At 47.5% G+C, this 27,533-nt stretch overlaps 1 protein-coding gene across 2 annotated transcripts in view; it reads right to left on the bottom strand.

Annotated features, from left to right (window-relative positions):
* DDX4 (DEAD-box helicase 4) overlaps positions 1 to 27,533 on the bottom strand; it is a 267,888-nt gene that overhangs the window by 64,400 nt on the left and 175,955 nt on the right. For both annotated transcript variants that reach the window (XM_040339469.1, XM_040339474.1), the window contains 5 exons: positions 18,849 to 18,896; positions 18,743 to 18,772; positions 12,515 to 12,660; positions 10,750 to 10,902; positions 10,455 to 10,609 (listed from right to left, as the gene is read on the bottom strand). In XM_040339469.1, coding sequence (XP_040195403.1) covers positions 10,455 to 10,609; positions 10,750 to 10,902; positions 12,515 to 12,660; positions 18,743 to 18,772; positions 18,849 to 18,896 — 532 coding nt within the window. The remainder of the gene's footprint in view (positions 1 to 10,454; positions 10,610 to 10,749; positions 10,903 to 12,514; positions 12,661 to 18,742; positions 18,773 to 18,848; positions 18,897 to 27,533) is intronic.

Raw genomic sequence — 27,533 nt, 5'->3', positions numbered from 1 at the left:
AGCCTGTCACCTGCCGCACAGGCCTGCGCTAGGGGCCCGACGCCACCCCGGTCCTGGCCCTCCCCAGGCACAGAGAAACAAGGGCAGCAGATATCCAACCTCCCCAGACGGCCATTAGAGCCCCTGACCATGAGACCTAGGGGACCAGGTTCCTGAAACATGTTACCAGCGGCTACCCGGACACAGTGAGAGGAATGTTGTTCCTCACACTGTGTGATGTCAGAAACCAGAAGAGACTTTGTTGTAAACAAGGCATTAGTGGCTCATGAAAGAATGTGATCAAACAGATCGGTTTAATCACATGCTTTGGAGACCAGAGGATAGATAAATCCCAGATCTCTTAAATCAAAAGGAAAAAAAAAACGGTCATGCCCCATGCTATCAAAAGAGATGTTGTTCATCCCTTGTGATAGCAATATGGTTGATTTAGAAAAAAAATAAAAAATTAAAATGTCCCATCCTCGTTATTAATGCGAACACCCACAGTGCAGAACACATGTAAACGGTGATCGCACCACCATATGTGAGATATCACCATGAGCAGATACAGCAATAATTCTAGCGCTAGACTTCCTGTGTAACTCTAAACTGGTAACCTGTAAACGCTTTTAAAGCGTAATCTATGGATAATTTAATGTATTGTACTTTGTTGCCATTCCACAGGTGTGCGCAATTTTAAACCCTTCGGCCTTAGGAGGCAGGTAGCTGCCGATTTTCAGCTCCCACAAACAGCTAGAGTATTCAGAAATAGATAGCGCTAAACCAAAAAGAGCTCAACGGCTAACCAAACAGTATACTAAGGGCTCATTTACACTTGCTTTGATTTTAACACGCATTAAAGTGGTTGTAAACCCTTACAGACCACTTTTCACTACAGGTAAGCTTATAATAAGGCTTACCTGTAGCTGTTGTGAAGGAATGTAATGAACATAATCAGAAAAACTGGATTTTTGTACTCACCGTAAAATCCATTTCTTTGAGTTCATGGACGGACACAGCAGCAATTGACTTTTGAGTTATCTACCTTCCTTTTAGGAGATGACTAGGCAGAAAAAACAGCACTTCAAGTGTTAAAACACTTCTCTCAGTATAGCACCCTCCCAGGGGGCGGGTCCCCTGGGTACATCCCTCACTCTGTATCATGCAGCCCCAGTTTGTAACAAGCAGTACAAGGGAGGGGAGGGTGCTGTGTCCGTCCATGAACTGAGAAATGGATTTTACAGCGAGTACAAAAATCCTTTTTTCTCTTCCGTTCATGGACGGACACAGCAGCAATTGACCTTAGGGACGTCCCCAAGCAGTGTCGAAATATTTTGAGGGGTGGGAAAAACACAGAAAACCAAACTTCACCCCAAACAAACCAGAGTTCCTCAACGGAGGAACTTCAACCTTAACCACTTAAGGACCGCCTAACCCAATATACGTCGGCAGAATGGCACCGCTGGGCACAATCACGTACCTGTACGTGATTGTATAAAGCCCAGCGGTGGGTCGCGGGGCCGCGACCTGGAGATCCGTGACCTCGGCCGCGGGACTTGCGAACCCGATCGCCGCTTGAGTCCCGCGATCGGTCCCCGGAGCTGAAGAACGGGGAGAGCCGTGTGAGAGCCTGTCATCGATTGTCTGTTCCCTAATATAAGGACGAACAATCAATGACGTCAGACCTACAGCCACACCCCCCTACAGTTGTAAACACACATGAGGTCACACAACCACAAGGGGGCGCGAAGGGGTTAACTCCCAAACTGCAAATGTAATTTTCATAGTAAACAATGCATTTTTTGCTCTCCCAAAAATGTGTCAAAATTGTCCGAAGTGCCCGCCATAATGTCGCAGTCACGAAAAAAACCCAAAAAACCGCTGATCGCCGCCATTAGTAGTAAAACAAAAAAATGCAATTAAACTATCCCCTATTTCGCTATAAATTTTGCGCAAACCAATCGATAAACGTTTATTGCGATTTTTTTTACCAAAAATAGGTAGAATACGTATCGGCCTAAACGGAAAAGTTTTATATATATATATATATATATATATATATATATATATATATATATATATATATATATATATATATATGTGTGTTTTTGGGGGATATTTATTATAGCAAAAAATATTGAATTTTTTTCAAAATTGTCGCTCTATTTTTGTTAATAGCGCAAAAAATATAAACCGCAGAGGTGATCAAATACTACCAAAAGAAAGCTCCATTTGTGGGGAAAAAAAGGACGCCAATTTTGTTTGGGAGCCACGTCGCACGACCGCGCAATTGTCAATTAAAGCGACGCAGTGCCGAATCGCAAAAAGGGGCCTGGTCTTTTACCTGAATTTTGGTCTGGGTCTTAAGTGGTTAAACAGCCGCCTGTAAAACTTTGCGGCCAAAGGAGGCATCCGAAGATGCACTCGCATCCACCTTGTAAAACTGAGAAGGTGTGGACTGACGACCAGGTCGCTGCCTTACACACCTGTAAAACAGACGATTGATGGTGGAAAGCCCAAGAGGCACCAATGGCCCTGGTCGAATGCGCCGTAACCTGAAAGGGAGGCGCCCGCCCCTTTAGGGCATAGGCCTGGAGCACGACCTGTCTGATGCACCTAGAAATGGTGGCTGACGAGACCGCCCCAGACCTTTCCTAGGACCAGTCACCATCACGAACAGTGAATCCGACCTCCGAAACGGAGCCGTAGCAGACAAGTACACCCGTAGGGCCCGAACCACGTCCAAGGAACGCAACGTGGCCTCCTTCCGGTTCTTCGGCCGAGGACATAAGGATGGCAAAACAATGTCCTCAATAATGTGAAAAGCCGAAACAGCCTTCGGAAGGAATGAGGGCGGCGGCCGCAAGACCCACCTTGTCCTTGTGGATGACCAAGAAAGGAGCATTGCAAGACAAGGCCGCCAGTAAAGATACCCGTTTGACCGAAGTAATCGCCACCAGAAAAACCACCTTCTGGGACAGAGTCAACAAAAGAATCTTACAAATGTCCTCAAACGGAGACTTTTGAAGCACCGAGAGGACGAAGTTCAAGTCCCATGGAGGCAGTGGAGGACGCACAGGAGGGGCCACATGCCGAACGCAGAGTTCTGTACAAAACTCCCTGTACAAAACGTATGCACCAGGGAGTGCGCCGCCAATAGTCGCTGAAAGTAAACAGCCAAGGCCGAAATCTGACCCTTAACCGTACTTAAGGCGAGAGCCTGATCCACTCCACGCTGTAATAACAGCAGAATCCGGGACATCACGTATGTACGGGGGTGCCAACTCATCTCCTCACACATGGAGATGTAGGCCTTCCACGTACGATGGTAAATCTTCCGTGAAGTAGACTTCCGTGCACGTAGCATGGTAGAAATCACCGAGCGACGGTAAAGCAGGGTAAAAGATAGGACCCTGCGACACAAGATCTTCTCTCAGGGGTAGACGTCAAGGGACGTCTGCCACCAGACGCATCAGGTCCGCGTACCAGAAGCGACGCGGCCAATCTAGGGCAATCAGGACTAATAGAATCCCTACAGCTTCCACTGTGCGCAGCAGGCGAGGAAGAAGCTTCCGAGGAGGGAAGGTGTAAAGTAGGCGACAGTGACCAAGGAGCCACCAACGCGCCTGACGCGTCCGCCCACGGGTCCTTAAACCTGATACACCGATACAGACGGGATGCTAGAAGGTCCACGTCCGGAGTGCCCCACTTTCTGCACAGACCCCGAAACACCTGCGGGTGGAGAGACCACTCTCCTTGGCCCAGTGCAGTGCGACTTAGGTAGTCGGCTAGCCAATTCCGTATTCCCGGAACGGACCCTTCGGCCCACCGAAAGGATGTGCGTGACCCCCGTCGCTGCAACAGAACTCTGTGTGCCTCCCTGATGATCAACCACCCCACGGCCGTGGTGTCATCGGACAGGATCCTGACCTGTCGGCCCTGTGGATCCAGGGACCACCTTGGCAAGGCAAAGCTTGATTGCTTGGAGCTCCAGAACGTTGATCACTAGGCAGGACTCCATCTCAGTCCAGTGCCCCTGGGCCAACTGGGTGCCCCAAGCACCCCTTCCCAACCTGGAGAGGCTGGCATCCGTCGTGACCATTGTCCGATGGCCTGAAGAAAAAAATCTAATTTCCGGCCCGAAGCACCGCCAACGCCAGCCACCACACCAGGGGAGACATGATCAGAGGACTCAATTGAATCTGGCAATCCAGAGATGACGGAAGCTAGTCCCATCGTAACAGCAATTCCCTCCTTAGTACCCTGGCGTGGAATTGGACATACGGAACCGCCTCGAACGAGGCCACCAACGGACCCAGAACCTTCCTGCAGAAATGCAGAGATGACCGCTTCTGGGTCGGCAACTGCTGCACAGCAGATAGCAGAGTCTGAAGTTTGTCAGTTAGGAGAAAAACACTCCCGCCCCGGCGGAATCCAGGACTAACCCAGGTAACACGTGATAGACACGGCTCCAAAAATGCAGAGCTCGAAGAAGCTCGAAGGAAAATGTCATCCAGACATCCCATAACAAACCCCCGCTGACACAGCCGGGCCAGTATCGGGACGAGCACCTTGGCGAAAACCCACCGAATGGGAAGGACACCAATTAAAAATGGTTCCCCCCCCCCCCCCCCCCCGACCTCAAAAGCACAGAAACACTGGTGCTTTGAGGATACGCAAACATGTAGGTACACGTTCATGACATCCAAGGATGCCAGAAAAAAATCCCCCTGATGGAGTGCCGGTATTACCAAGCGAATCGACACCACCTGAAAGTTTGCACCTTGACAAAACAAACGAGGGACTTGAGGCCCAGGATTGACCGGGCCCCATCCTCCGTGGGGACACAAACAGAATGGAGTAAAACCCCTGAGACCGTTCCAACGAGGGAACTGGCACAATCACTCCCCCTGACCAGAAGATCCTGGACAGCCCTTGACAGAGCCAACCTGCGAACCGGAGGAGGCCGGAGAGAAAAAACCTGTTTGGCAGACGAGAGAAATTCAATCTTGTACCCCAAGGAAACCACTTCGCAACCCCAACGGTCGGAGAGACCTCCACCGAGCCATGAATGTGCGAAGCCAGTCTCCCACCCGAGAGACGGGCAGGAGCAGACCCACAGGCGGAAGCAGGTACGTCCGCAGACTTGTTAGGCATGCGGTATCAGGTGCGCAGCTACCCCGCGGCGGGGATTTAAGCACCATGTAGACCTACCCCCACCGCACAGGGCGGGCGAAAAAACGCTCGGAGGTAGTCAAGGAGGGTCCTTGCACAAGGCGAGGTCCCTAGCCCTTCCCAGACTGTGGGAACAGCATGCGCTTACCACCCGTGGCATCCACAATGATGCCATCCAGGGAAGTCCCAAAAGGACCGTTCACCCTTAAAGGCCATCACCAAGGCCTCCTTAGAGGACTAGTCCACAGACCAGCTCTTCAGCCACACAAGGCGGCGCAGAACCCTGCATAGAAGAAAGCCCCGGAACGTATCCATGGCCGCCTCGCAGAGAAACTTCTGACCCTGAACTAATCGTTCAGCCAGGTCCCTAGAGGACTCGGAAGCGTCCCCTTCTTCCAGCTCCTGCAGCAGGAGCTTCGCCCTGTCAGTCGGGCCTGACCAGGGCCCGGCCAGAGCTGGCCTCACCGCTGAACCCACCACCGTAAATAGGGAGCGGGCCACGACCTCCAGTCTCCTATCAGCGGGATCCTGAAATGCAGGAGCCCCTTCCACAGGCAATGTGGCGGCCCTGCTCAGTCTGGACATAGGGGGTCCACTGGCGGAGGAGAGACACACTTTTTTTTTTTTAAAGTCCCCCTCAAGGGGGTAACGGGTTGCAAAGTTTTTTGACAAACTTTTTGCGGTGCATCCCATTCCTTGCATAACATATTGTCCAAATAAGGAACACAAGGAAACACTTCAGCGGTGCGTGGCGGTCTGCGGAATCCAAAAGGTACTGACACGGTGGTGTCTCCGCCACAACCTCAATTTTTAGAGTCCCACGCACCGCAGAAACAAGAGCTCCAACAAAATCTTGCCAACAACTGACACTGCAGCATAGACATCCTCACTGTCCATGTGGGTCAAGCCCGCAGCCTCTGACATACCAGAACCAGATTCCATGTCAGAGACATCCCCAGAAGCAGGCTCAGGGAGGGGGCTCTTTTTAACCCCCCATCCGGGCACTAGCTGCTTCAAACCTGGCAAGAAATCCAGGACAGCCAACATAACAGATGTGGCAGGGGAAGGGGCGTTAAGGGTTAACTCAGGCCTAGTGGAGAGGGAGACCTGGCTCAGGTTCCATAGCGCCAGCGCTGAGTCACCCACCCTGCAAGGCAGGACAAAAAATCCCCACTGGTCACCTCCTTGCAGTTAATGCAGAGCATGGGGGCCCCTGGTACTCACCACCCCACCCAGCTGCAGAGAGAGCTGAAAACCTGAGGTGTGCTCTGATGTGCTGGCTGTGATGTGTCTGTCACCTCAGGGAAGAATCATCACAAGAGACCAGAGGCTGTGCTGTGTCTGTCACCTCAGGGAAGAAACGCAGCGTTTCACAGCACTAAAACTGTCCCACAGACCAGAGGCTGCGCTGTGTCTGTCACCTCATACAACACAGCAGCACCCCCCAGAGCCGGTGGTAATAAAGAAAACCCAGGAGGCCCCCCTTCACAGCCACCACCCAGTCAGGGGAAGGAGGGAGAGGAAGGGGAGAGAGGAAAGCAGGGCGGACCCTCAGTCGACCTCCCCAGGGAAACATTCCAGCCAGACCACTTACCTGAGTAAGGGGCCACTACTTACCCGTCCTGCAACTACCCGGCTGGAGGTATCCCAGACAGAATCAACGTCCGTAAACAGCATGGCTGTCGCCCAGACACACTGTGACACCGCTAAAGCGACCGGTCATATGTGAGCCCCAATACCGAAGTTACCCGGCCGCCCCTGAAGCAACGGGGCCTGTCGTGAACGTCCTAAAGCTGAGCTAAGGGCCGGCACACGCTCGATGGCCGAACATGGGGGGACTACAAGAGTCGAGGACCCAGCCTTTCACCCAGTCGGCTGTTGATAGAAGAATCGCAGGATTCAAAAATGCAGGAACAAAAAATAAAAGCGAGAAAAAAAAAAAAAAAAAAAAAATCGCCAGAAAAAAACTCCAGAGTACAGGAACTCCAGAGAGGGCCTGACTCTCCTGTCGTTAGGCAGAAAAAGACTGAGGCTCCTAGAGCAGGGTGTGGGTTATGCCTGGGGGAGCCACGCCCCCTGGGAGGAGCGGCACGAAGGAAAGGTTTTAACACTTTAAGTGCTGTTAAATTCTGCCTAAACTCTGCTGGTAGGAAGAAGCATAACCCTAATGTCAAAGAAGGCTGTGTCTGTCTATGAACGGAAGAGAAATATATATATATTTTTTAAATTGTCGCTCTTTTTTTGTTTATAGCGCAAGAAATAAAAACCGCAGAGGTGATCAAATACCACCAAAATAAAGCTCTATTTGTGGGGAAAAAAGGACACATTTTGTTTGGGAGTCACGTCACACGACCGCGCAAATGTCAGTTAAAGCGACGCAGTGCCGGATGCTGAAATTTCGCCTGGGCACGAAGGGGGTTTATTTGCCCAGTAAGCAAGTGGTTAAGGACCCCTGAGTCTTCAAAAAGTCAGACCTGTCCTTTGAACACCTGTGACATAGGGGCATCCAGTCTAGGACATTTAAAAACAGTCTCCTCAAATTCAGACTGAAAAGGAAATCTTTTTGTACCCATTAGACTGGAATAACCTCCTCTCAGGTTCTTTCCGCTCTGCAAGAATCATATCCTTAAGTGACTGGTGCACCGGAAAAGCTCTAGATTTCCACCCCTGTAGACCCCTATACATTTTATCTTGTACAGATTGGACAAGCTGTGGCATCTCAATCTGTTCCGAGGTATATATTGACTTTAAAAGTGCATCAATATCTTCCACTGAAAAAAGATACTTGGAGCTACCTGTATCTTCCTCCGATGCGGAATCCCCATCAGATGAAGAACTTGGGTTCTCACCTTCTTCCAGATCAGAAGCATTGTGAGAACTAATGGTCTCAGACATTAACAGGAATGGGTTTAGCCAAGGCCTTCTGAAGGCTCTTGAGCTATGAAACTAGATGAGGAAGGTCCCAGCTCTGCTACTCCATCATTAAAAGGACCGGAAGGAGGCCACAACCTCCTTCATGGAAGACATTAACTCTTAAAGAGGCAGTCTCTGAACTAGCTTTGGATGGAATACAATCCTCACAAAATAGCTTAAAACAATCAGAGAGCCTGGCCCTACAGTGCCCGCATTTCTTCTTCACTTCTTTGGCCTAGAAAAAAGCAGAAACATTAACCATAAACAAAAAAACAGTCCATACAAAAAAAAAAAAAGGTCCCCTGCTGTAGGACTACAGACAAGGGCTTACCTTGGGGGCAGTATGGGACCCAGAGGCTGCCATTAGTTCAATCTGAGCGGATGCTCCATCCTCAGACCTGTCCTCAAGCTCCATCAGGCGAGTGGAGATCGGCCGAAAAAAAAAAAAAGCTGCCGTTGTCCTGCTAGAAATGCGCCTGTCTGGCAATTCAGCAGACTGTTCCTTTGTAAGCATGTCAGTGTATTGTGCATTGCTCATTAAAAAAAAAAAAAAAAAAGCGCCTGGAAGTGCGTCATGTGACTTCAGGTTCCGGCGCCATCTTGCAATGTCACCGGAAGTCCTCCTACGACATCTTGGTACACCTCGGCGAAGCACGAGGAGGACTAGATTCCACACAGCAGAGCTGGGGGGAAAAAAAATCTGAAGGAAGTTGCCACCATTTCCTCAGCCAGGTAAGCAAGTACCTCTGAATAGGGAACCCTTCTGGACATAACTCCTCCTGGGAGTACATGACTAAAAAAAACACCCAGTACTTGGCCACAACTAGTCCTGGATGACACCCAAGGCTGCTGTTGGAAATTATGGGGCCCCCTTCGACCACGTCCTTTACCCCACCCCTGTCCCTGGCTCAAAAAACAAAAGGCAGGTTTGTTGCCGTTTACACATGCGTGTGGGGCCAACATGTGCGTCCGCAATTGCGCATAAGCATTTTGTTAATAAAATGACATTGTATCCTTAATTTTTTGTTGCTTTCACAAGGAATGAACATCCCTCGTGATAGCAGGGCCAAGACAGGTCCTCTTACTTTGTGCAGAATCACTGGGGCTAAAAAATGATATCCGATCATTGCTGCAGTGATGACAGATATCAACCCTTCCAATCCAGCGACATGCTGTGCGTTGCTGGACAGAAAGTGGTTAGTTTTTTTTTGAGGGGGGGGTAAAATGCAGCTCCACTGCACATGTTTACTGCTCCCCCAACTGAACTGTAAAGTAGCAGCTCATCAGCATTACAATCATCATCAAAGACAGCACAGTAAGCAGGGGCTCTATCATGGCTGTTTGCTGACTTTGTTATATACAGTAAAGCCATAATACAGTCAGCAGCAATGAGACAGAGCCCCTACTTACTGTGCTGTCTGTGAAGACTATTATAATGCTAATGTTAACCTGCTGTGTTGTGAGTTCTATTCCAATGACACAGTGAGGATTCTATGGATTATTCTTTCTTTACTCACTGTGTCCATTGCAGCCACGCTCTCCTTCCTGTTTCCGGTCAGTCTCCTTGCATCTCAGCACCTGAGAATGGCCGGCGTCGGAAGGAGAATCTTAATAGCCCTCCGCCGGCCAGGAGTAAGCGATCGGGCTGGATATACATCCTCTCCCGAAAATGAAGAAATAGTTCCTCCTCTGTGTGCACCTGGGCCCCTCTGTTGACCAGATGGGGCCCAGGAAAATGGATAACCCCACTCCATCAAACAAGTAGGAGCGGGAAAGAAGTTTACCAAGCTCAATGTTTTGTTTTATTTATTGCAGCAATGAGCTGTAATGCTGGCCGGGCCCCTCTATACAGCCGATAGGGCCGGGCCCCGTACAACAGGGCTGGTTGTACTGCTTTATCAACGGCCCTGATGACACCAGAGAAGGGGGGTCCACCAAACAAGTAACCAAACCCAAGAAAGAAAAAAAAAAACGTGTCGGTGCTCCTGGAGGGTCTGGAAACACAAAACCGAGGGTCAGAGGAAAGGGAGGGGCCTTTTAAATTGTATCTGATTTCTATTTCCTGTAGTGGGCGGAGCAAATCATCACTCGTAGCTGTTCTGGAAGGTGAGGGGGGAAAAGGGTGGTAAAGCGTAAAGGAATGCATCCTCCTGGTTCGCTAGCAAAAAGCTGAGGCATGCTGGCAGTAGGAAAGATTATGCTGGACTGTCCCAAAACTTTATGCCAGTGTCCAAAACAGAAAAAGCGCAGAATAATCCATCAATGAATTCCTGTGTCCTTTCTATGTCAAACTACTTTAGCAGAAATCTGACTGAACTTGCTAATCCCCACATTTAATATCTACACAAGAAAGCATTAAACAATGTCTCAAAGGCAACGATACCTACCCATATGCAAATTTACGAGCATCTAGATAGATCTGATTAATCAGTTCTCTTGTAGGAGCGACAATAATTGCTTCTGGCTCTTTTAATGCTTGAAACGCACTAGACTCAACGCCTTTAGCCATCAAGTGAGTCAAAATTGGCAAAAGAAAAGCAGCCTGGAAGAATATTACACAAGATTAAAATTTAAATGAGGAACAAAAATACATCCATTGGTCACAAAAGGGTTAACCTAACAAAATCATGTTATTTAATGACAAGAAATCAACCATTATGCAGCATGTTAAAAAGCAAATACCGTTTTTCCAGATCCCGTCTGTGCACAAGCCATTAAATCACGACCAGCCATGATAATAGGAATACTGTGTTTCTGTATAGGAGTCAATTTCACATATCCAGCTTTGCACACATTTCTTGCTAGCGTGTCACAAAGATTTGCTTCTTCAAAGGTCTACAAAAGATAAAGATGTTACACAGGAAAAAAAATGTTTTTGTCATAATCTCTAATGCAGCGTACACACACTCGGTCAAACCGATGAGAACGGTCTGATGGACAGTTTATCAGACCAAACCGATCGTGTGTGGGCCCCATCGGTTAAAAAAATTCAAACTTGTTTTAAAATTAACAGATGGATACATAACCGATAGTAAAAAAACGATCGTCTGGAGGCACGTCCATCGGTTAAAAATCCACGCATGCTCAGAATCAAGTCGACGCATGCTTGGAAGCATTGAACTTCATTTTTTTTCAGCACGTTGTGTTTTACATCACCGCGTTCTGACACAATCGGTTTAACCGATGGTGTGTAGGCACGACTGACCATCAGTCAGCTTCATCGGTTAACTGATGGAAAAATCCATCAAAACTTTCTCATCGGTTTGACCGATCGTGTGTACAGGGCTTATTTACACCTATATAGCCTTCATTTTGACAACATTCTCTTTAGTTCAATAAAAACATGTTTAACCACTTCAGCCCCGGATGATTTTCCTGGTCAATGACTGGACCACTTTTTGCGATACGGCAGTGTCGCTTTAACGGACAATTTCAAGGTTGTGCGACATGGCACCCCAACAAAATTGACATCCCCCACAAATAGAGCTTTCTTTTGGTGACATTTGATCACCTCTGTTTATTTTTTGCGCTATAAACAAAAATACAGCGACAATTTAAAAAAAAAAAAAATATTTTTTTTTTACTTTTTGCTCTAATAAAAATCCCCCAAAAATATATATGTATAAAAAAAAAATGTCCTCAGTTTAGGTCGATACGTACTCTTCTACATATTTTTTGTAAAAAAAAAAAAAAAAAAAAAAAACGCAATAAGCGTTTGATTGGTTTGCGCAAAAGTTATAGCATCTGCAAAATAGGGGATAGTTTTATGGCATTTTTATTAATATTTATTTTACTAGTAATGACGGCGATCTGTGATTTTTATCAGTACTGCGACCTTATGGCGGACACTTGACATTTTGGGACCATTGGCATTTTTTCACAGCGAACCAATCCCCCTGTATAGCCTTTCAATAAAGCAGCAGTTAGCCGCTTCTCCTCTCCCTCCCGCAGCTGTCAGCTGGTTTTTATTGAAATAATATACAGAGGGCTGACAGATGATGTGGTAAAGGGCTGCTGTGATTGGCCCTTTACCCAAATCCGATTAGCCGAGTCCAAAGCACTCAGCAATCACTCAAGAGGGCGCCGCAGGCAGAGCGATCATAGGACGACGTCCATGGACACCCTGCCAGCATTACAAGCCCACACTGTAGCAGTCAATAGTGTGGGCAGAAACTGGTTAAATAAGCAAAAATGTATTGGTTTACAAATTCTTGGATGGGGTGGCTGCCCCCCCATTATTTCCACATGGGAAGTAATCTTTTTACTTCCTTTAACAGACCAAGCTGTCCAGCTCTGACATTTGCAACAACAACTCCCATGCGTGCATGTTCTTTTGCATGAGGGGACAGGTGCGCTTTAAAAAGAAAAGCATAAATGTAATAAATGTCATTTTAACAGCAATGACAATTTCATAAACCACAAAAAAAATTAAATTCTCAAGACAAACCAGTATTGCTGGTGGAACATCACTTCCAGAGACCTCAACCACAATGTCATCATATTTGTCAAAGTTAATGCCGGTCTGGTAATGTTTAAAAATATCAGCTTCATTTTCAGGTGGAGGAGGTGGAACATAGGTCACCCTTGGTGGACCTGTTAGTAGAAAAAAAAAATTGAAAATATTTAACTTTACATGAATTAATTTTTGTTACAGTAGAGGGTTAGATCAACTTGACCAAAAAAAATGCAGATGAGAGGCTGTAGATAAATGCAAACTGTGCAGCTTTGGCTTAAGGCCTCTTTCACACTTGTACGACTTGTCCCACGATTTGGGACTGCAATGACAAGTCGTAACCCATAATTTCAAAAGAAAAAAATACAGCGCCATCTAATAATGTGTGAGTGGAGCAGCCAACACAGCAAGAGAGATCAATTTGCTAGAAAATATTGTGAAGAAAAGTGTAGCGCTAGAAAAGATTAGAATTCCTTGTGATGAATTCATAAATAAGAAAAAATAAACAATGTTCATATATAACACCACAAGTGACAATGGATAGTGTCAACATTAGTAATACCATTAATAATCGTCCATAAACCTCCAATGAATGGATAATGACAAGAAACTGGACGGAGCCAGTTCGGATGGATTGGACCCAGAAGGGCATATACCCACTAGGCCAATCAAGCTTGTAAATACGATGCACTTTAGGGGATATATCACAGATGTCTCAAAGCCAGGAATCATTGATAAGACCTCAGGCAGGAAAATCCAGGGGTACACACCAGGTGGTGATTTACAGCAAATTGCAGACACGACACATCAGATATCCCTCCTCCTTGGTGATGTCACACGTGTGACATCACCAAGGAGGGATATCTGATGTGTCTGCGATTTGCTGTAAATCATAACCTGGTGTGAACCCCTGGATTTCCCTGCCTGAGGTCTTATCAATGATTCCTGGCTTTGAGACATCTGTGATATATCCCCTAAAGTGCATCGTATTTACAAGCTTGATTGGCCTAGTGGGTATATGCCCTTCTGGGTCCAATCCATCCAGTAAGCCCCCTATCACAAGTGGTGGTGGATCTTCTGTCTAACACTCACCGTTGGATTCTGTCTATTCACTGGAGGTTTATAGACTATTATTAATGGTATTACTAATGCTAACACTATCCATTGTCACATGTGGTGGTGTTGTATATGAACATAGTTTATTTTTTATTTTATTTATAAATTCATCACAAGGAATTCTAATCATTTCTAGCGCTACTCTTTTCTCCACAGTAACCCATAATTTCCAATGACCTATTAGTACGACTTCAAGTCGTTCCGACTTCAAAGTAGTCACTGCACAACTTTAGTCCGATTTTGATGGCAATTACACAGGCATTCCTTGAAATCGCAGCAAAATTGCTCGACTTTGAAGTCGCACAAGTGTGAAAGGGGACCAAGATGGATTTGTGTAGGACATTTACATACAGTGCCTTGCAAAAGTATTCGGCCCCCTTGAACTTTGCGACCTTTTGCCACATTTCAGGCTTCGAACATAAAGAAATAAAACAAATTTTTTTGAAGAATCAACAAGTGGGACACAATCATGAAGTGGAACAAATGAATAAGGTGAAACTCCTGCGCTGTCTGTAAAATGAGAAAGGGGAGGGAGAAAGGGAGGTGAAGGGAGCACTGCTGCAAACACTAGGAGGGTCTACCTTAATAGACAAAATGTGATATAGTAACAAGTGTTCGCGCTGTGAGAAAAATATAAATACTAAAACTATAACAATGTGAAGGGAAAAAAAGGCACAAGTGACTGAAAACTGGTGAAGTGTTACAACATGATAGCAATATAAAGAACAGTCTCTGAATATCAAATGGTGGTACAGATTCGGTTGCAGGGTCTTCTTCCATTTGAGTGTTTTCTCTTCTTCCATCCATCAGTCGATTCAGACTTAATAGTGAATGTGTGGTCTTCTGCTTTTGGACTTCCCTGCCTCAGATCATATGTGTACCACCATTTGATATTCAGAGACTGTTCTTTATATTGCTATCATGTTGTAACACTTCACCAGTTTTCAGTCACTTGTGCCTTTTTTTCCCTTCACATTGTTATAGTTTTAGTATTAATTTATATTTTTCTCACAGCGCTAACACTTTTTACTTGTTTACATGAAGTGGAACAAAATTTATTGGATATTTCAAACTTTTTTTAACAAATAAAAAACTGAAAAATTGGGCGTGCAAAATTATTCAGCTTCTTTACTTTCAGTGCAGCAAACTCTCCAGAAGTTCAGTGAGGATCTCTGAATGATCCAATGTTGACCTAAATGACTAATGATGATAAATGTGTATAATCAAGTCTTCGTATAAATGCACCTGCACTGTGATAGTCTCAGAGGTCCGTTTAAAGCGCAGAGAGCATCATGAAGAACAAGGAACACACCAGGTAGGTCCGAGATACTGTTGTGGAGAAGTTTAAAGCCGGAGTTGGATACAAAAAGCCACGGGCCATAGTCATAAGACGGCCTCACGGTGGCTCTGCAAATCCAGGAGGACATCATATGATCATCCTCCGCCAACTGGGGGGCGTGCGCGCGCCCCCGAAATGCCGATGCGCGTGCCTGGCGGCCGCGATGTCCGCCAGGTACCGGCGATCGGCAATGACAGAGCCAGGGATGTGGAGCTCTGTGTGTAAACACAGAGCTCCACGCCCTGTCAGGGAGAGAGGAGACCGAAGTTATGTCCCTTGTACATAGGGACACAGCATCGGTCACCTCCCCCAGTCACCCCCTCCACTCACAGTTAGAACACACCCAGGATACACATTTAACCCCTTCCTCACCCCCTAGTGTTAACCCCTTCCCTGCCAGTCACATTTATACAGTAATCAATGCATTTTTTTTAGCACTGATCGCTGTATAAATGTGAATGGTCCCAAAAATGTGTCAAAAGTGTCCGATGTGTACGCCGCAATATCGTAGTCCTGACAAAATTTGCAGATAGCCGTATTACTAGTAAAAAAAAATGTCAGCATTCTAATTTTTTTTAGCAAAAATAAGTAGAATACGTATCGGCCTAAACCGAGAATTTTTTTTTTTTTTAAGTGGGATATTTATTATAGCAAAAAGTGAAAAATAGTGTCTTTCAAAATTGACGTGCTTTTTTGTTTATAGCGCAAAAAATAAAAACCGCAGAGGTGATCAAATACCACAAAAAGAAAGCTCTATTTGTGGGAAAAAAAGGTAAATTTTGTTTGGGAGGCACGTCCGCGCAATTTTAATTTAAAGCGTTGCAGTGCTGAGAGCTGAAATTTCGCCTGGGCAGGAAGGGGATATATGTGCCCAGTAAGCAAGTGGTTAAAGTTTGCCACAAGCCACCTGGGAGACACACCAAACATGTGGAAGTAGGTGCTCTGGTCAGATGAAACCAAAATCAAACTTTTTGGCAACAATGCAAAATTTTATGTTTTGGCGTAAAAGCAACACAGCTCATTACCCTGAACACACAATCCCCACTGTCAAACATGGTGGTGGCAGCATCATGGTTTGGGCCTGCTTTTCTTCAGCAGGGACAGGGAAGATGGTAAAAAATTGATGGGAAGATGGATGGAGCCAAATACAGGACCATTCTGGAAGAAAACCTGATGGAGTCTGCAAAAGACCCGAGACTGGGACGGAGATTTGTCTTCCAACAAGACAATGATCCAAAACATAAAGCAAAATCTACAATGAAATGGTTCATAAATAAACATATCAAGGTCTTAGAATGGCCAAGTCAAAGTCCAGACCTGAATCCAATCGAGAATCTGTGGAAAGAACTGAAAACTGCTGTTCACAAACGCTCTTCCATCCAACCTCACTGAGCTTGAGCTGTTTTGCAAGGAGGAATGGGCAAAAATTTCAGTCTTTCGATGTGCAAAACTGATAGAGACATACCCCAAGCGACTTACAGCTGTAATCGCAGCAAAAGGTGGTGCTACAAAGTATTAACTTAAGGGGGCTGAATAATTTTGCACGCCCAATTTTTCAGTTTTTTATTTGTTAAAAAAGTTTGAAATATCCAATTTCGTTCCACTTCATGATTGTGTCCCACTTGTTGATTCTTCAAAAAAAAAATACAGTTTTACATCTTTATGTTTGAAGCCTGAAATGTGGCAAAAGGTTGCAAAGTTCAAGGGGGCCGAATACTTTCGCAAGGCACTGTACCTCCTGAAGCCTGGCTTAACCGCGCTTCAGCCCGAGAAGATTGCATTTTTTACAATTTGGCACTGCATCGCTTGCATGGTCGTACGATGCTGTACCCAAACAAAATTTGCGTCCTTTTTTCTCCACAAATAGAGCTTTCTTTTGGTGGTATTGAGAATGCGAATGACATTATGTTGGGAGCCTTATAGTCGTGTGCTGCTATTTGCTTTACTCAGATAGAGCCTCCAACAAAATGGCGCTGGCATTTTGCAGCACCTATGAGAGTTTTAGCTTGAGGACTCCGGGAAAATGGACGCCGGGCTCCCAATTATGCAGACTATATAAGTCTGTAGGTATTTCCTCTACATCATCCCCTGATGGAAGTCACATGTGTGGCGATACGCGTCGGGATTGGAGCGCTGGACAACCCCTAGCATCTGGACGTAGTACGAGTTCGCTACTCGTGGATTTCTGCCATTAATACCGACTTAAATGTGAGTTTTATGTGCTGTTTTAAATTAAATTTGATAGTTTTTACTGGATTATGCGATGTGTTTTGCTTCCCTATTGCTTTGATTGTTCCACTGCTGCATGAGCTGTATAGTGTTTCCAGCCTGACATATATGGAAACTGCCTGACATGCGTGGAAACTGGTGAGAGAGGAGAAGCAGGACAGTGACGAGCTCGCCGCTCGTGGAGATAGGCCTCATATTTTATATTCCATGTGAGTGCATCTGAGTGTGTTATGTGCAAGACCCCCCCCCTTATCAATATTACAAAATCCTGCTCTATGTTCCTTATATTTGCATGTACTGCCTTGGAATGTGAGAGCAATCTATACCATCAAGACCAGACCAAAGGGTTTTCCTATCAGGCTCTTTTTGCTTGATGTAAGGTGAGCTGCTGGAACCACCAGAGGTGTGTGTGTGTGGAGATCTTTAAGGTGACAGTCTATCCTTTCTTCACCAGAGTTGGCAGTGGGGTCTCCCTTCCTTGAATATCTGTCCTCATTTTTCAACCATAAGACTTACCAGACTTTTGGAGACCTTGGGTTTCTTTCGTTTCTTGGACTTTTATATATATATATATATATATATATATATTTTTTTTTTTTTTTTTTGTTGCATATGTGTATCTTTTATATTTACTGAGTTATTGTTCAAATTTTTTGCTATCTATAGTTATCACCACGGCATACCCACGTATTCACTGTCACTTGTGTCCCTTCCCCCCCTGCCCCTTTCACACATTTGCAATATATTATGGATAGTGTGTTTTCACAGCGCAGACATCTTTCACTTGTTCCATTATGGAGAACAGATTGGAAATTTTTGGGACCATTGACAATTTTATAGCGATCAGTGCTTTAAAAATGCACCAATTACTGTAAAAATGTCACTGGCAGTGAAGGGGTTAACACTAGGGTGCGATCAAGGGGTTAAATTCCCGCTCTGTTCTAACTGAAGGGGGGAATGGGACTTATTGGTGAATTGACAGATCGCTGTTCATACGTTGTATGAACATACGATCAGTTATTTCTCCCCTGAAAGAACCGGGAGCTGTGGGTTTGCACCCACAGCCCCTGGTTCGCGCTCTGACACGAGCGATCGGGGGGTGCCCAGCGGTCATCGGCATCCAGCCGAGCCATGTTGCCGCAGTAAAACTGCAACAGCTGATCGGCAAGTGGTTTAAAACCCTTTGAAATTGCATCATCTTGCCATGCCTTGTTCTTATGTTGCATAGACACTTCCCACCATAACATGAGCAAGCTCAAAAAGACCAGTACATTTTAGGTTCACTATTCTGACCAACGCAGCATCAAGCTCAGAGCTACAGTAACAGAAGACAGTGTGCATCTGTGGGATGTCACCATTAAGTTTCTCAGGATTAAAGAGATACACAAAAAGCCTACACATATAGCAAAGAACATTATTGTTTAACATTGGTCAAAGTTGTAGTTTGTTTTTATCTACAGGTTTTTCCATTGTTGCATTAGGCAGTTTTTGGTATAGGCGAGCTAAACCTGAAAGGAAAGGTGAACCAAATCGCTTACCTTGTTCTGAGCGGTCCAATCCCTCTTGACCTTAAGAAAATAAAAATGTTATTTCCAAACATAAAACAATGTGTCTCAAATATACATAAATAATGTTTTATTTTACCTTTACCAGATTCCACCCCTACATCTTCATTTTTTCCTCTAAAGCCACCTGTGAAATAAAAGAGGGTTTAACCTTTTCAAATACTCAAATCAGCCGTGTGAAAGGCTTAGAAGGAAGCTTCCACAGTTTATTTCCTAGTTTGCATACAAATTCTGGGACAGAAACACCACCCACAGTAAAGCTGAACCACTCAATTCTTAACATGTATAAAATTAAAGTGATCGCGTTTTTTTTTCTTTCTTTAAAAACAACCACAATTTCATACTTATGTGCTCTGTGTGGTGGTTTTACACAGAGCAGCCCCAATCTGCCTTTTCTCAGGTCTCTCGCCAGCTCCCTTTGCACCTCCCATTGAGTGCCCACCCCACAGCAAGTAGCTCTGTGTGTTCATTCAGACAAAAAGCCACAGTACGTCCCCACTCCTCTCCTGATTGACTGCTGCAGCAGTCAAAATCAGGCATGGTGCAGCTTTGTTTCAGCTAATCAGGAGGGAGAGTAGAGGACAGCCGAGGCCAATTGTGCACAGCGCTGGATAGAGATGGGGCTCAGGTATTAGGGTGAGCTGCTGCACACCAAAGTTTTTTTTTTAATCTTGATGCATAGAATGCATTAACCACTTCTCGCCCGGCAGGTTTTTACAGCCGCAATTCAACTCTTAATTGCCGGGAGGCCGTCTATATACGGCCACTGGGGGGCGCACGAGCGGCGCACGCCCGCCGCGTCAGTCGCCGATGCGTGTGCCTGGCGGCCGCGATGGCCGCCAGGCACCCATGATAGGTAGTAACGGAGACAGGGGCGTGGAGCTCAGTGTGTTAACACAGAGCTCCACGTCCTGTCAGGGAGAGGAGACTGATGGTGTGTCCCTTGTACATAGGGACAACCATCGGTCACCTCCCCCAGTAAAAATCACTAATTACGGAATACATTAACCCCTTCCTCGGCCCCTAGTGTTAACCCCTTCCCTGCCAGTCCTATTTATACAGTAATCAGTGCATATTTATATCATTGTTCGCTATATAAATGTGAATGGTCCCAAAAATGTGTCAAAAGTGTCTGATGTATCCGCCGCAATATTGCAGTCCTGACAAAAAAACGCAGATCGCAGCCATTACTAGTAAAAAAAAAAAAATCTGAATTATATCCCCTATTTTGTAGACGCTATAAAGTTTGCGCAAACCAATCACTATACGCTTATTGCGATTTTTATTTTTACCAAAAATATGTAGAAGATTACGTATCGGACTAAACCGAGAACATTTTTTTTATAGCAAAAAAAACGTTTTTTCTTCAAAATTGTTGCTCTATTTTTGTTTATAGAGCAAAAACTAAAAACCGCAGAGGTGATCAAATACCACCAAATGAAAGCTATATTTGTGGGGGGGGAACGCCAATTTTGTTCAGGAGCCATGTCGCACGCGCAATTGTCAGTTAAAGCGACGCAGTGCTGAATCGCAAAAAATAGGATTTTTGTACTCACCGTAAAATCCATTTCTCTGAGTTCATGTTTGAAGGAATGCAATGAGCATAATGATAAATTAGAAAATGTCTATTCTCTATGCATCTTTAATATAAAGTCTATATTGCTTTTTCTTGTATACCACCGATAGCATCCCTCCCAAACATGGCGCATACCCTCCACTCCCACACAGCCCTTTGGAATGCGGAGGTGAAGACACGTCAGAGGGCCGGCTAAGATCAACACCCCATCTTGTACCTTGACCAATTAGATGCGCTTTCTAGTTCACATTAACATAATAGTGACGTATCATACTGTAACAGAGCTTCGAGCAATAAACACAGATAATGGTGTGCTTCTGAGACGGAGTGTCAGTGACTTATTCCTAGCCATGCATGGTGATCTGAAAAATGTAATTTGGAACAGCAGTAGAAAACCATGTTGACCCCTTTGAGGTCAAGAGATCCATCATACATGGACGGACTAAGCAGCAATTGACCTTAAGGTTATCTACCTTCCTTTCAGGAGATTACTAGGCAGATTTACCCTTCAAGGGTGGAAGACTTTTTGGTACCTCACTGGATGACATTATTAACCACTTAACCCCCGCGGACCATATTGCTGGTCAAAGACCAGAGCACTTTCTCTTACGTTCATGGACGGACACAGCAGCAATTGACCTTAGGGTTATCTACCTTAATTTCAGGACATGACTAGGCAGAAAAAACAGCACTTTAAGTGTTAAAACACTTCTCTCAGTATAGCACCTCCCAGGGGGCAGGTCCCCCGGGTACATCCCTCTCTCTGCATCATGCAGCCCCAGTTCGTAACAAGCAGTACAAACAAAGGAGGGGAGGGTGCTGTGTCCGTCCATGAACTCAGAGAAATGGATTTTACGGTGAGTACAAAAATCCTATTTTCTCTTCCATTCGTGGACGGACACAGCAGCAATTGACCTTAGGGACGTCCCCAAGCAGTGTCAAAATATTTAGAGGGGTGGGAAAAACACAGCAAACGAAACTTCACCCCAAACAAACCAGAGTTCCTCAACGAGGAACTTCAACCTTAAACAGCCCCCTGTAAAACCTTGCGGCCAAAGGAGGCATCCGAAGATGCACTCACATCCACCTTTTAAAACTTTGAGAAGGAGTGGACTGACGACCAGGTCGCTGCCTTAAACACCTGTAAAACAGACGCTTGATGGCGGAAAGCCCAAGAGGCACCAATCGCCTAGGTCGAATGCGCCGTAACCTGAAAGGGTGGCGCCCGCCCCTTTAGGGCATAGGCCTGGAGCACGACCTGTCTGATCCATCTAGAAATGGTGGCCGACGAGACTGCCAGACCTTTCTTAGGACCAGTCACCGACACGAACAGTGAATCTGACCTTCGAAACTGAGCCGTAGCAGACAAGTACATCCGTAGGGCCCGAACCACGTCCAAGGAATGCAACGTGGTTTCCTTCGGGTTCTTCGGCCGAGGACATAAGGATGGCAAAACAATGTCCTCATTAATGTGAAAAGCCGAAACAACCTTCGGAAGGAATGACGGCTGTGGCCGCAGCACCACCTTGTCCTTGTGGATGACCAAGAAAGGAGCCTTGCAAGACAAGGCCGCCAGTTCAGAAACCCGTCTGACCGAAGTAATTGCCACCAGAAAAAACACCTTCTGGGACAGAGTCAACAAGGGAATCTTACGAATGTCCTCAAACGGAGACTCTTGAAGCACCGAGAGGACTAAGTTAAAGTCCCATGGAGGCAGTGGAGGACGCACAGGAGGGGCCACAAATGCCGAACCCCCTGTATAAAACGTACGCACCAGGTAGTGCGCTGCCAATGTTCGCTGAAAGTAAACAGCCAAGGCTGAAATCTGACCCCTAACTGTACTTAAGGCGAGAGCCTGATCCACTCCACGCTGTAAGAACAGCAGAATCCGGGACATCACGTATGTACGGGGGATGCCAACTCATCTCCTCACACATGGAGACGTAGGCCTTCCACGTACAATGTTAAATCTTCCGCGAAGTAGACTTCCGTGCACGTAGCATGGTAGAAATCACCGAGTCCGACAGACCTCGATCCTTCAGCACCTGGTTCTCAACAGCCACGCCGTTAAAGCCAGCGACTGTAAAGCAGGGTGAAAAATAGGACCCTGCGACAGAAGATCTTCTCTCAGGGGCAGACGCACCAGGTCCACGTACCAGGGACGGCGCAGCCAATCCGGGGCGATCAGGATTGTTAGTATGCCCTCGGCTTCCACTCTGCGCAGCAGGCGGGGAAGAAGCTTTAGAGGAGGGAAGGCGTAGATTAGGCGATAGTGACCCCATGGTGCCACCAACGCGTCCGCCCAGGCGTCTCTTGACCTGGCCACGAATCGTGACACCTTCCGATTGAGACAGGACGCCAGAAGATCCACGTCCGGAGTGCCCCATTTTTGGCACAGACTCCGAAACACTTCCGGGTGTAGCAACCATTCTTCTTCGTCTAGCTACTTAGGTAGTCGGCCTGCCAGTTCTGCACCCCCGGAATGTACACGGCCAACAGAGCCAGAGCGTATCTTTCGGCCCACCGGAGAATGTGCACGACTTCCGTCGCTACGGCCGAGCTTCGTGTGCCCCCCTGATGATTGATGTACGCCACAGCTGTTGTCGGACAGGATCCTGACCGGTCCTGTAGATCCCAAGACCACTTGGAGAGGCACAGCCGGATCGCTCGGAGCCCCAGCTGGAGAGGCTGGCATCCGTCGTGACCACTGTCCAATGGCACGGCAGAAACGATTTTCCCGTCCGAAGTACCGGATGTCAGCCACCACACTAGGGAGGACCTGACCAGGCGACTCACCTGAATCTGGTAATCCAGAGACGAGGGGAGCTTGTCCCAACGTGACAGAATCTCTTTCTGTAACACTCGTGTGGAATTGAGCATACGGAACTGCCTCGAACGAGGCTAACATCAGACCCAGAACTCGCATGCAAAAGCGTAGCGACGACCATTCTTGGGTCGCCAATCGCTGCACTGCAGATTGCAGCGTCTGTAATTTCTCAGTTGGGAGAAAGACCCTTGCCTCTGAGGAATCCAGGACCAACCCCAGGTATTCCAACCGCTGAGACGGTACCAGAACCGACTTCTGGACATTCAATAGCTAACCGAACTCTCGGAGGGCCTGACAGGTGATGGACACGTCCTCTTCTAACTGAGCCCGAGGAAGCTCTCAGAAGAAGGTCGTCCAGGTATCCCATGATAGCGATCCCGCGCTGCCTCAGCAGGGCCAGAATCGGCGCGAGCACCTAGGTGAAAACCTGTGGTGCCGAGGCCAGGCCGAACAGGAGGGCCACAAATTGAAAGTGGTCCTCAGACTGCAAAACGCAGAAACCTCTGGTGTTTCGTGCATATGCGGGTACGCGTCCTTGATATCCAAGGACGCCAGAAAATCCCACTGATGGAGCGCCGCCACTACCGAGCGAATCGACTCCATCCTGAACTTTTGCACTTTGACAAAACAATTGAGGGCCTTGAGGTCCAGGATTGGACGGACCCCTTCCTTCTTGGGGACTACAAACAGATTGGAGTTAAACCCCTGGAACCGTTCCGCAGAGGAAACCGGTACAATCACTCCCCTGACCAGCATGTCCTGAACAGCCCCTGACAGGGCCACCCGGCGTTCGAGGAAGCTGGAGATTGGAAGGAAAAAATTAGTTTGGTGGACAAGAGAGAAACTATCTTGTACCCCGAGGAAACCACTTTGCAAACCCATCGGAAAGAAGAGACCTCCACCGAGCCGCGAAGCCGGCCCCCCACCCGATATGCGGGCACCTTAGCGCCCTGGAAACGTTTTCCTGCCGCACCTGGGGGGCGAAAAAAACGATTGGGGGTAGTAAAGGAGGCCCCTTGCTTACGACGAGGCTCCTTACCCTTTCCAGATTGCGGGAGCAAGTGCTCTTACCTCCTGCGGCATCTTTTATGATGTCATTCAGAGACGCCCCAAATAGCCGTTCACCCTTAAAAGGTAAATCCACCAAGGCCTTTTTAGAAGACTGGTCCGCAGACCAACACTTCAGCCACACAAGGCGGCGTAGCACCACCGCGGAGGCCCTGGAGCGCAAGGGAAGCGTATCCAGGGCCGATTCACAGACAAACTTTAGGCCCTGCACCAACTGGTCGGCCAGTTCCACACAGAGCTCAGGAGCATTCTGCGCCTCCAGCTCCTGCAGCAAGGACTTTGCCCGTTCGGTAAGTGTCTGCGACACTAGAGCCCCGGCAAAGACTGGTCTCACCGCCGACCCCACCACTATGAACATGGAGCGGGCCACAGCCTCAGCTCTCCCATCTGCGGGGTCCTTAAAAGCGGGAGCCCCTTCCACAGGCAACGTGGTAGCCTTGTTCAGTCTGGACACAGGGGGGTCCACTGACGGAGGAGATACCCACTTTTTTAGGAAATCCTCCTCAAACGGGTAACGGACCGCAAAGTACTTTGGAACAGCAAAAACTTTCTGCGTCCGATCCCATTCCTTGTACAACAATTTGTTAAGATAAGTAACACAAGGAAACACTTTCGCGGGGCGGCTTGCGGAACCCAAAAGGTACCGGCATCTCTGATGACTCCGCCGAATCCATGTTTGAGTATCCTGCACCGCAGTGATAAGAGCTCCAACAAACGCCTTATCATGCGCTGACCCTGAAGCAAAGTCATCCTCACTGTCCGTGTGGGCTGGGCCTGCATCTTGTGACAGAACGGAACCAGGGCCAGACGCAGTAGCAGGGCCTGATTCCGTGTCAGAGACATCCCCAGAAGAAGGCGTAGGGAGGGGGCGCTTTTACCCCCCTTCTGGCCACTCGCCGCTTCAATCCGGGCAACAAACGCCTCAAGTACTGCCGTCATAGCATCCACTGAGGCCGCAGGAACAGGGGCACTAAGGGTTAACTCTGGCATGCTTGGGGTAGAAGCCTCCGGTTCGGACGCCATGCTGACCCACCATAACTGCAGCCCTTGTACTGCAAGGCAGGACCCACAGGCCACCCTCCCGGCCGCAACAGAGAGCAGGGGACCCCCCAGAGGACTCACCACCCGACCAGGCTGTAGTGCTGTTGAGAAGCTGAAAACGCTGCCCGTGCTGTGCCGTCCCTCAGGAAGTGTGCCGAGAGCATACGCACCGTTATTCTGGTCACTAGAAGCCAAAACCCTTTCCAAGATGGCTGCCGACATGCAGAAAAACAGCATACGGGCTACAAGAAAATGGCCACCGATTCAATAGAAGCGCGTCCCTGGTAAAATGGCGGCCATACAAGTGTTTTAAAACATAGTGAAAAAAAAAAAAACAGCAGAACACATCAAATGCACCAGACCCTGCAGGTCCCCCCCCAGCACACACGGCATCATAAAAGACAAAAAAAAAGCACCCCACAGCAGCGGAGCCCCCCAGTCGGACCCCCCACCTCACGGCCGCCACCCAGAATGCGGGGAAGGAAGGGAGAGAGGAAAGCAGGGCGGACCCTCGATCGACCACCCTAGGAATGCACCAGCCGAACCACCATGCCAAGGCAAGGTGATACTACTTGCCCATCCTGCGACCACCGGCTGGAAGCATTCCAGACAGACAAAACGTCCGCAGCAGATACGGCATGGCTCTAGGCCCGGCACGCCGTGACTCAGCCTTAGAGACCGGTCATATGTGTGCCCTGTAGCATATAGCTAACCGGCCACCCCTGGAGCAACGGGGCATGTCGTGGACGGCCCAGCGCATAGCTTAAGGCCGGCACGTGCTCGATGGCCGAACATGGGGGGACTACAAGGATCGAAGATCCATGAACGGAAGAGAAAAAAGGATTTTTGTACTCACCGTAAAATCCATTTCTCGGAGTTCACAGACGGACACAGCAGCAATTGACCTTAGGGTTATATCCGCTTCCTTCAGGAGAGTTTAGGCAGAAACAAAGCACTTTAAGTGTTAACACTTTCCTCAGTGCAGCTCCTCCCAGGGGGCGTGGTTCCCCAGGGGTATAACCCACACCCTGCTCTAGCAGCTTCCAGTTCGTAACAAGCAGTACAAAGGAGGGGTGGGTGCCGTGTCCGTCCATGAACTCAGAGAAATGGATTTTACGGTGAGTACAAAAATCCTATTTTCTCTTCTGTTCATGGACGGACACAGCAGCAATTGACCGAGCAGTGTCAAAAAAAATTTGAGCGTGGGAAAAAACACAGCAAATTAAGCTTCACCCCAAACAAACCAGAGTGCCTCAATGGAGGAACTTCAACCTTAAACAGCCGCCTGCAAAAACTTGAGGCCAAAGGAGGCATCTGAAGATGCACTCACATCCACCTTGCAAAACTTGAAAAGGTGTAGGTTGACGATCAGATCGCTGTCTTAAACACCTGTAAAACAGACGCTTGATGGCGAAAAGTCCAAGAGGGATCAACCGCCCTGGTCGAATGCGCCTTAACCAGAAAGGCAGGCGCCCGCCCCTTTTAGGGCATAGGCCAGGAGCACAACCTGTCTGCTCCACCTGAAAAATAGAGGCCGACGACCGCCAGACCTTTTTTAGGACCAGTCACTGACACGAACAGTGAGTCCGATCTCCGGAACGGAGCTGTAGTAGACAAGTACGCCCGTAGGGCTCGCACCACGTCCAAGGAAAGTAACGTGGCCTCCTTCGAGTTCTCCGCCTGAGGACATAAGGATAGTAAAACCAATGTCCTCAATGTGAAAAGCCGAAACAACCTTCGAAAGGAACAATGGCTGCGGCCGCAGCACCACCTTATCCTTGTGTGACCAAGTAAAAGAGCCTTGCAAGACAAGGCCGCCAGATCCCACACTCGTCTGACCGAAGGAATGGCTGCAAGGAAGACCACCTCCTGGGACAGAGTCAACAGATGAATCTCCCGAATGTCCTCAATCGGAGCCCTTTGAAGCACCGAGGGGACCGAATTCAAGTCCCACGGAGGCAGTGGAGGATGCACAGGAGGGTCCACATGCCTGACCCCCTGTACAAACGTACGCACCAGGGAGTGCTTTGCCAACGGCCGCTGAAAATAAACAGCCAAGGCCGAAATCTGACCCATAACCGTATTTAAGGCGAGAGCCTGATCCACTCCACGCTTTAAAAACAGCAAAATCTGGGACAGCACGAATGTGCGGGGATGCCATTTCATCTCTGCACGCGTAGAGATGTAGGCCTTCCACGTACGCTGGCAAACCCTAAGTGAAGTAGACTTCCGTGCAAGTAGCATGGTAGAAA

Source organism: Rana temporaria, chromosome 1, assembly GCF_905171775.1.
Source record: "Rana temporaria chromosome 1, aRanTem1.1, whole genome shotgun sequence".
Classification (NCBI taxonomy): Eukaryota; Metazoa; Chordata; class Amphibia; order Anura; family Ranidae; genus Rana; species Rana temporaria.
Note: the sequence above shows the minus strand (reverse complement) of the source record. Positions and strands in the feature narration are given on the sequence as shown.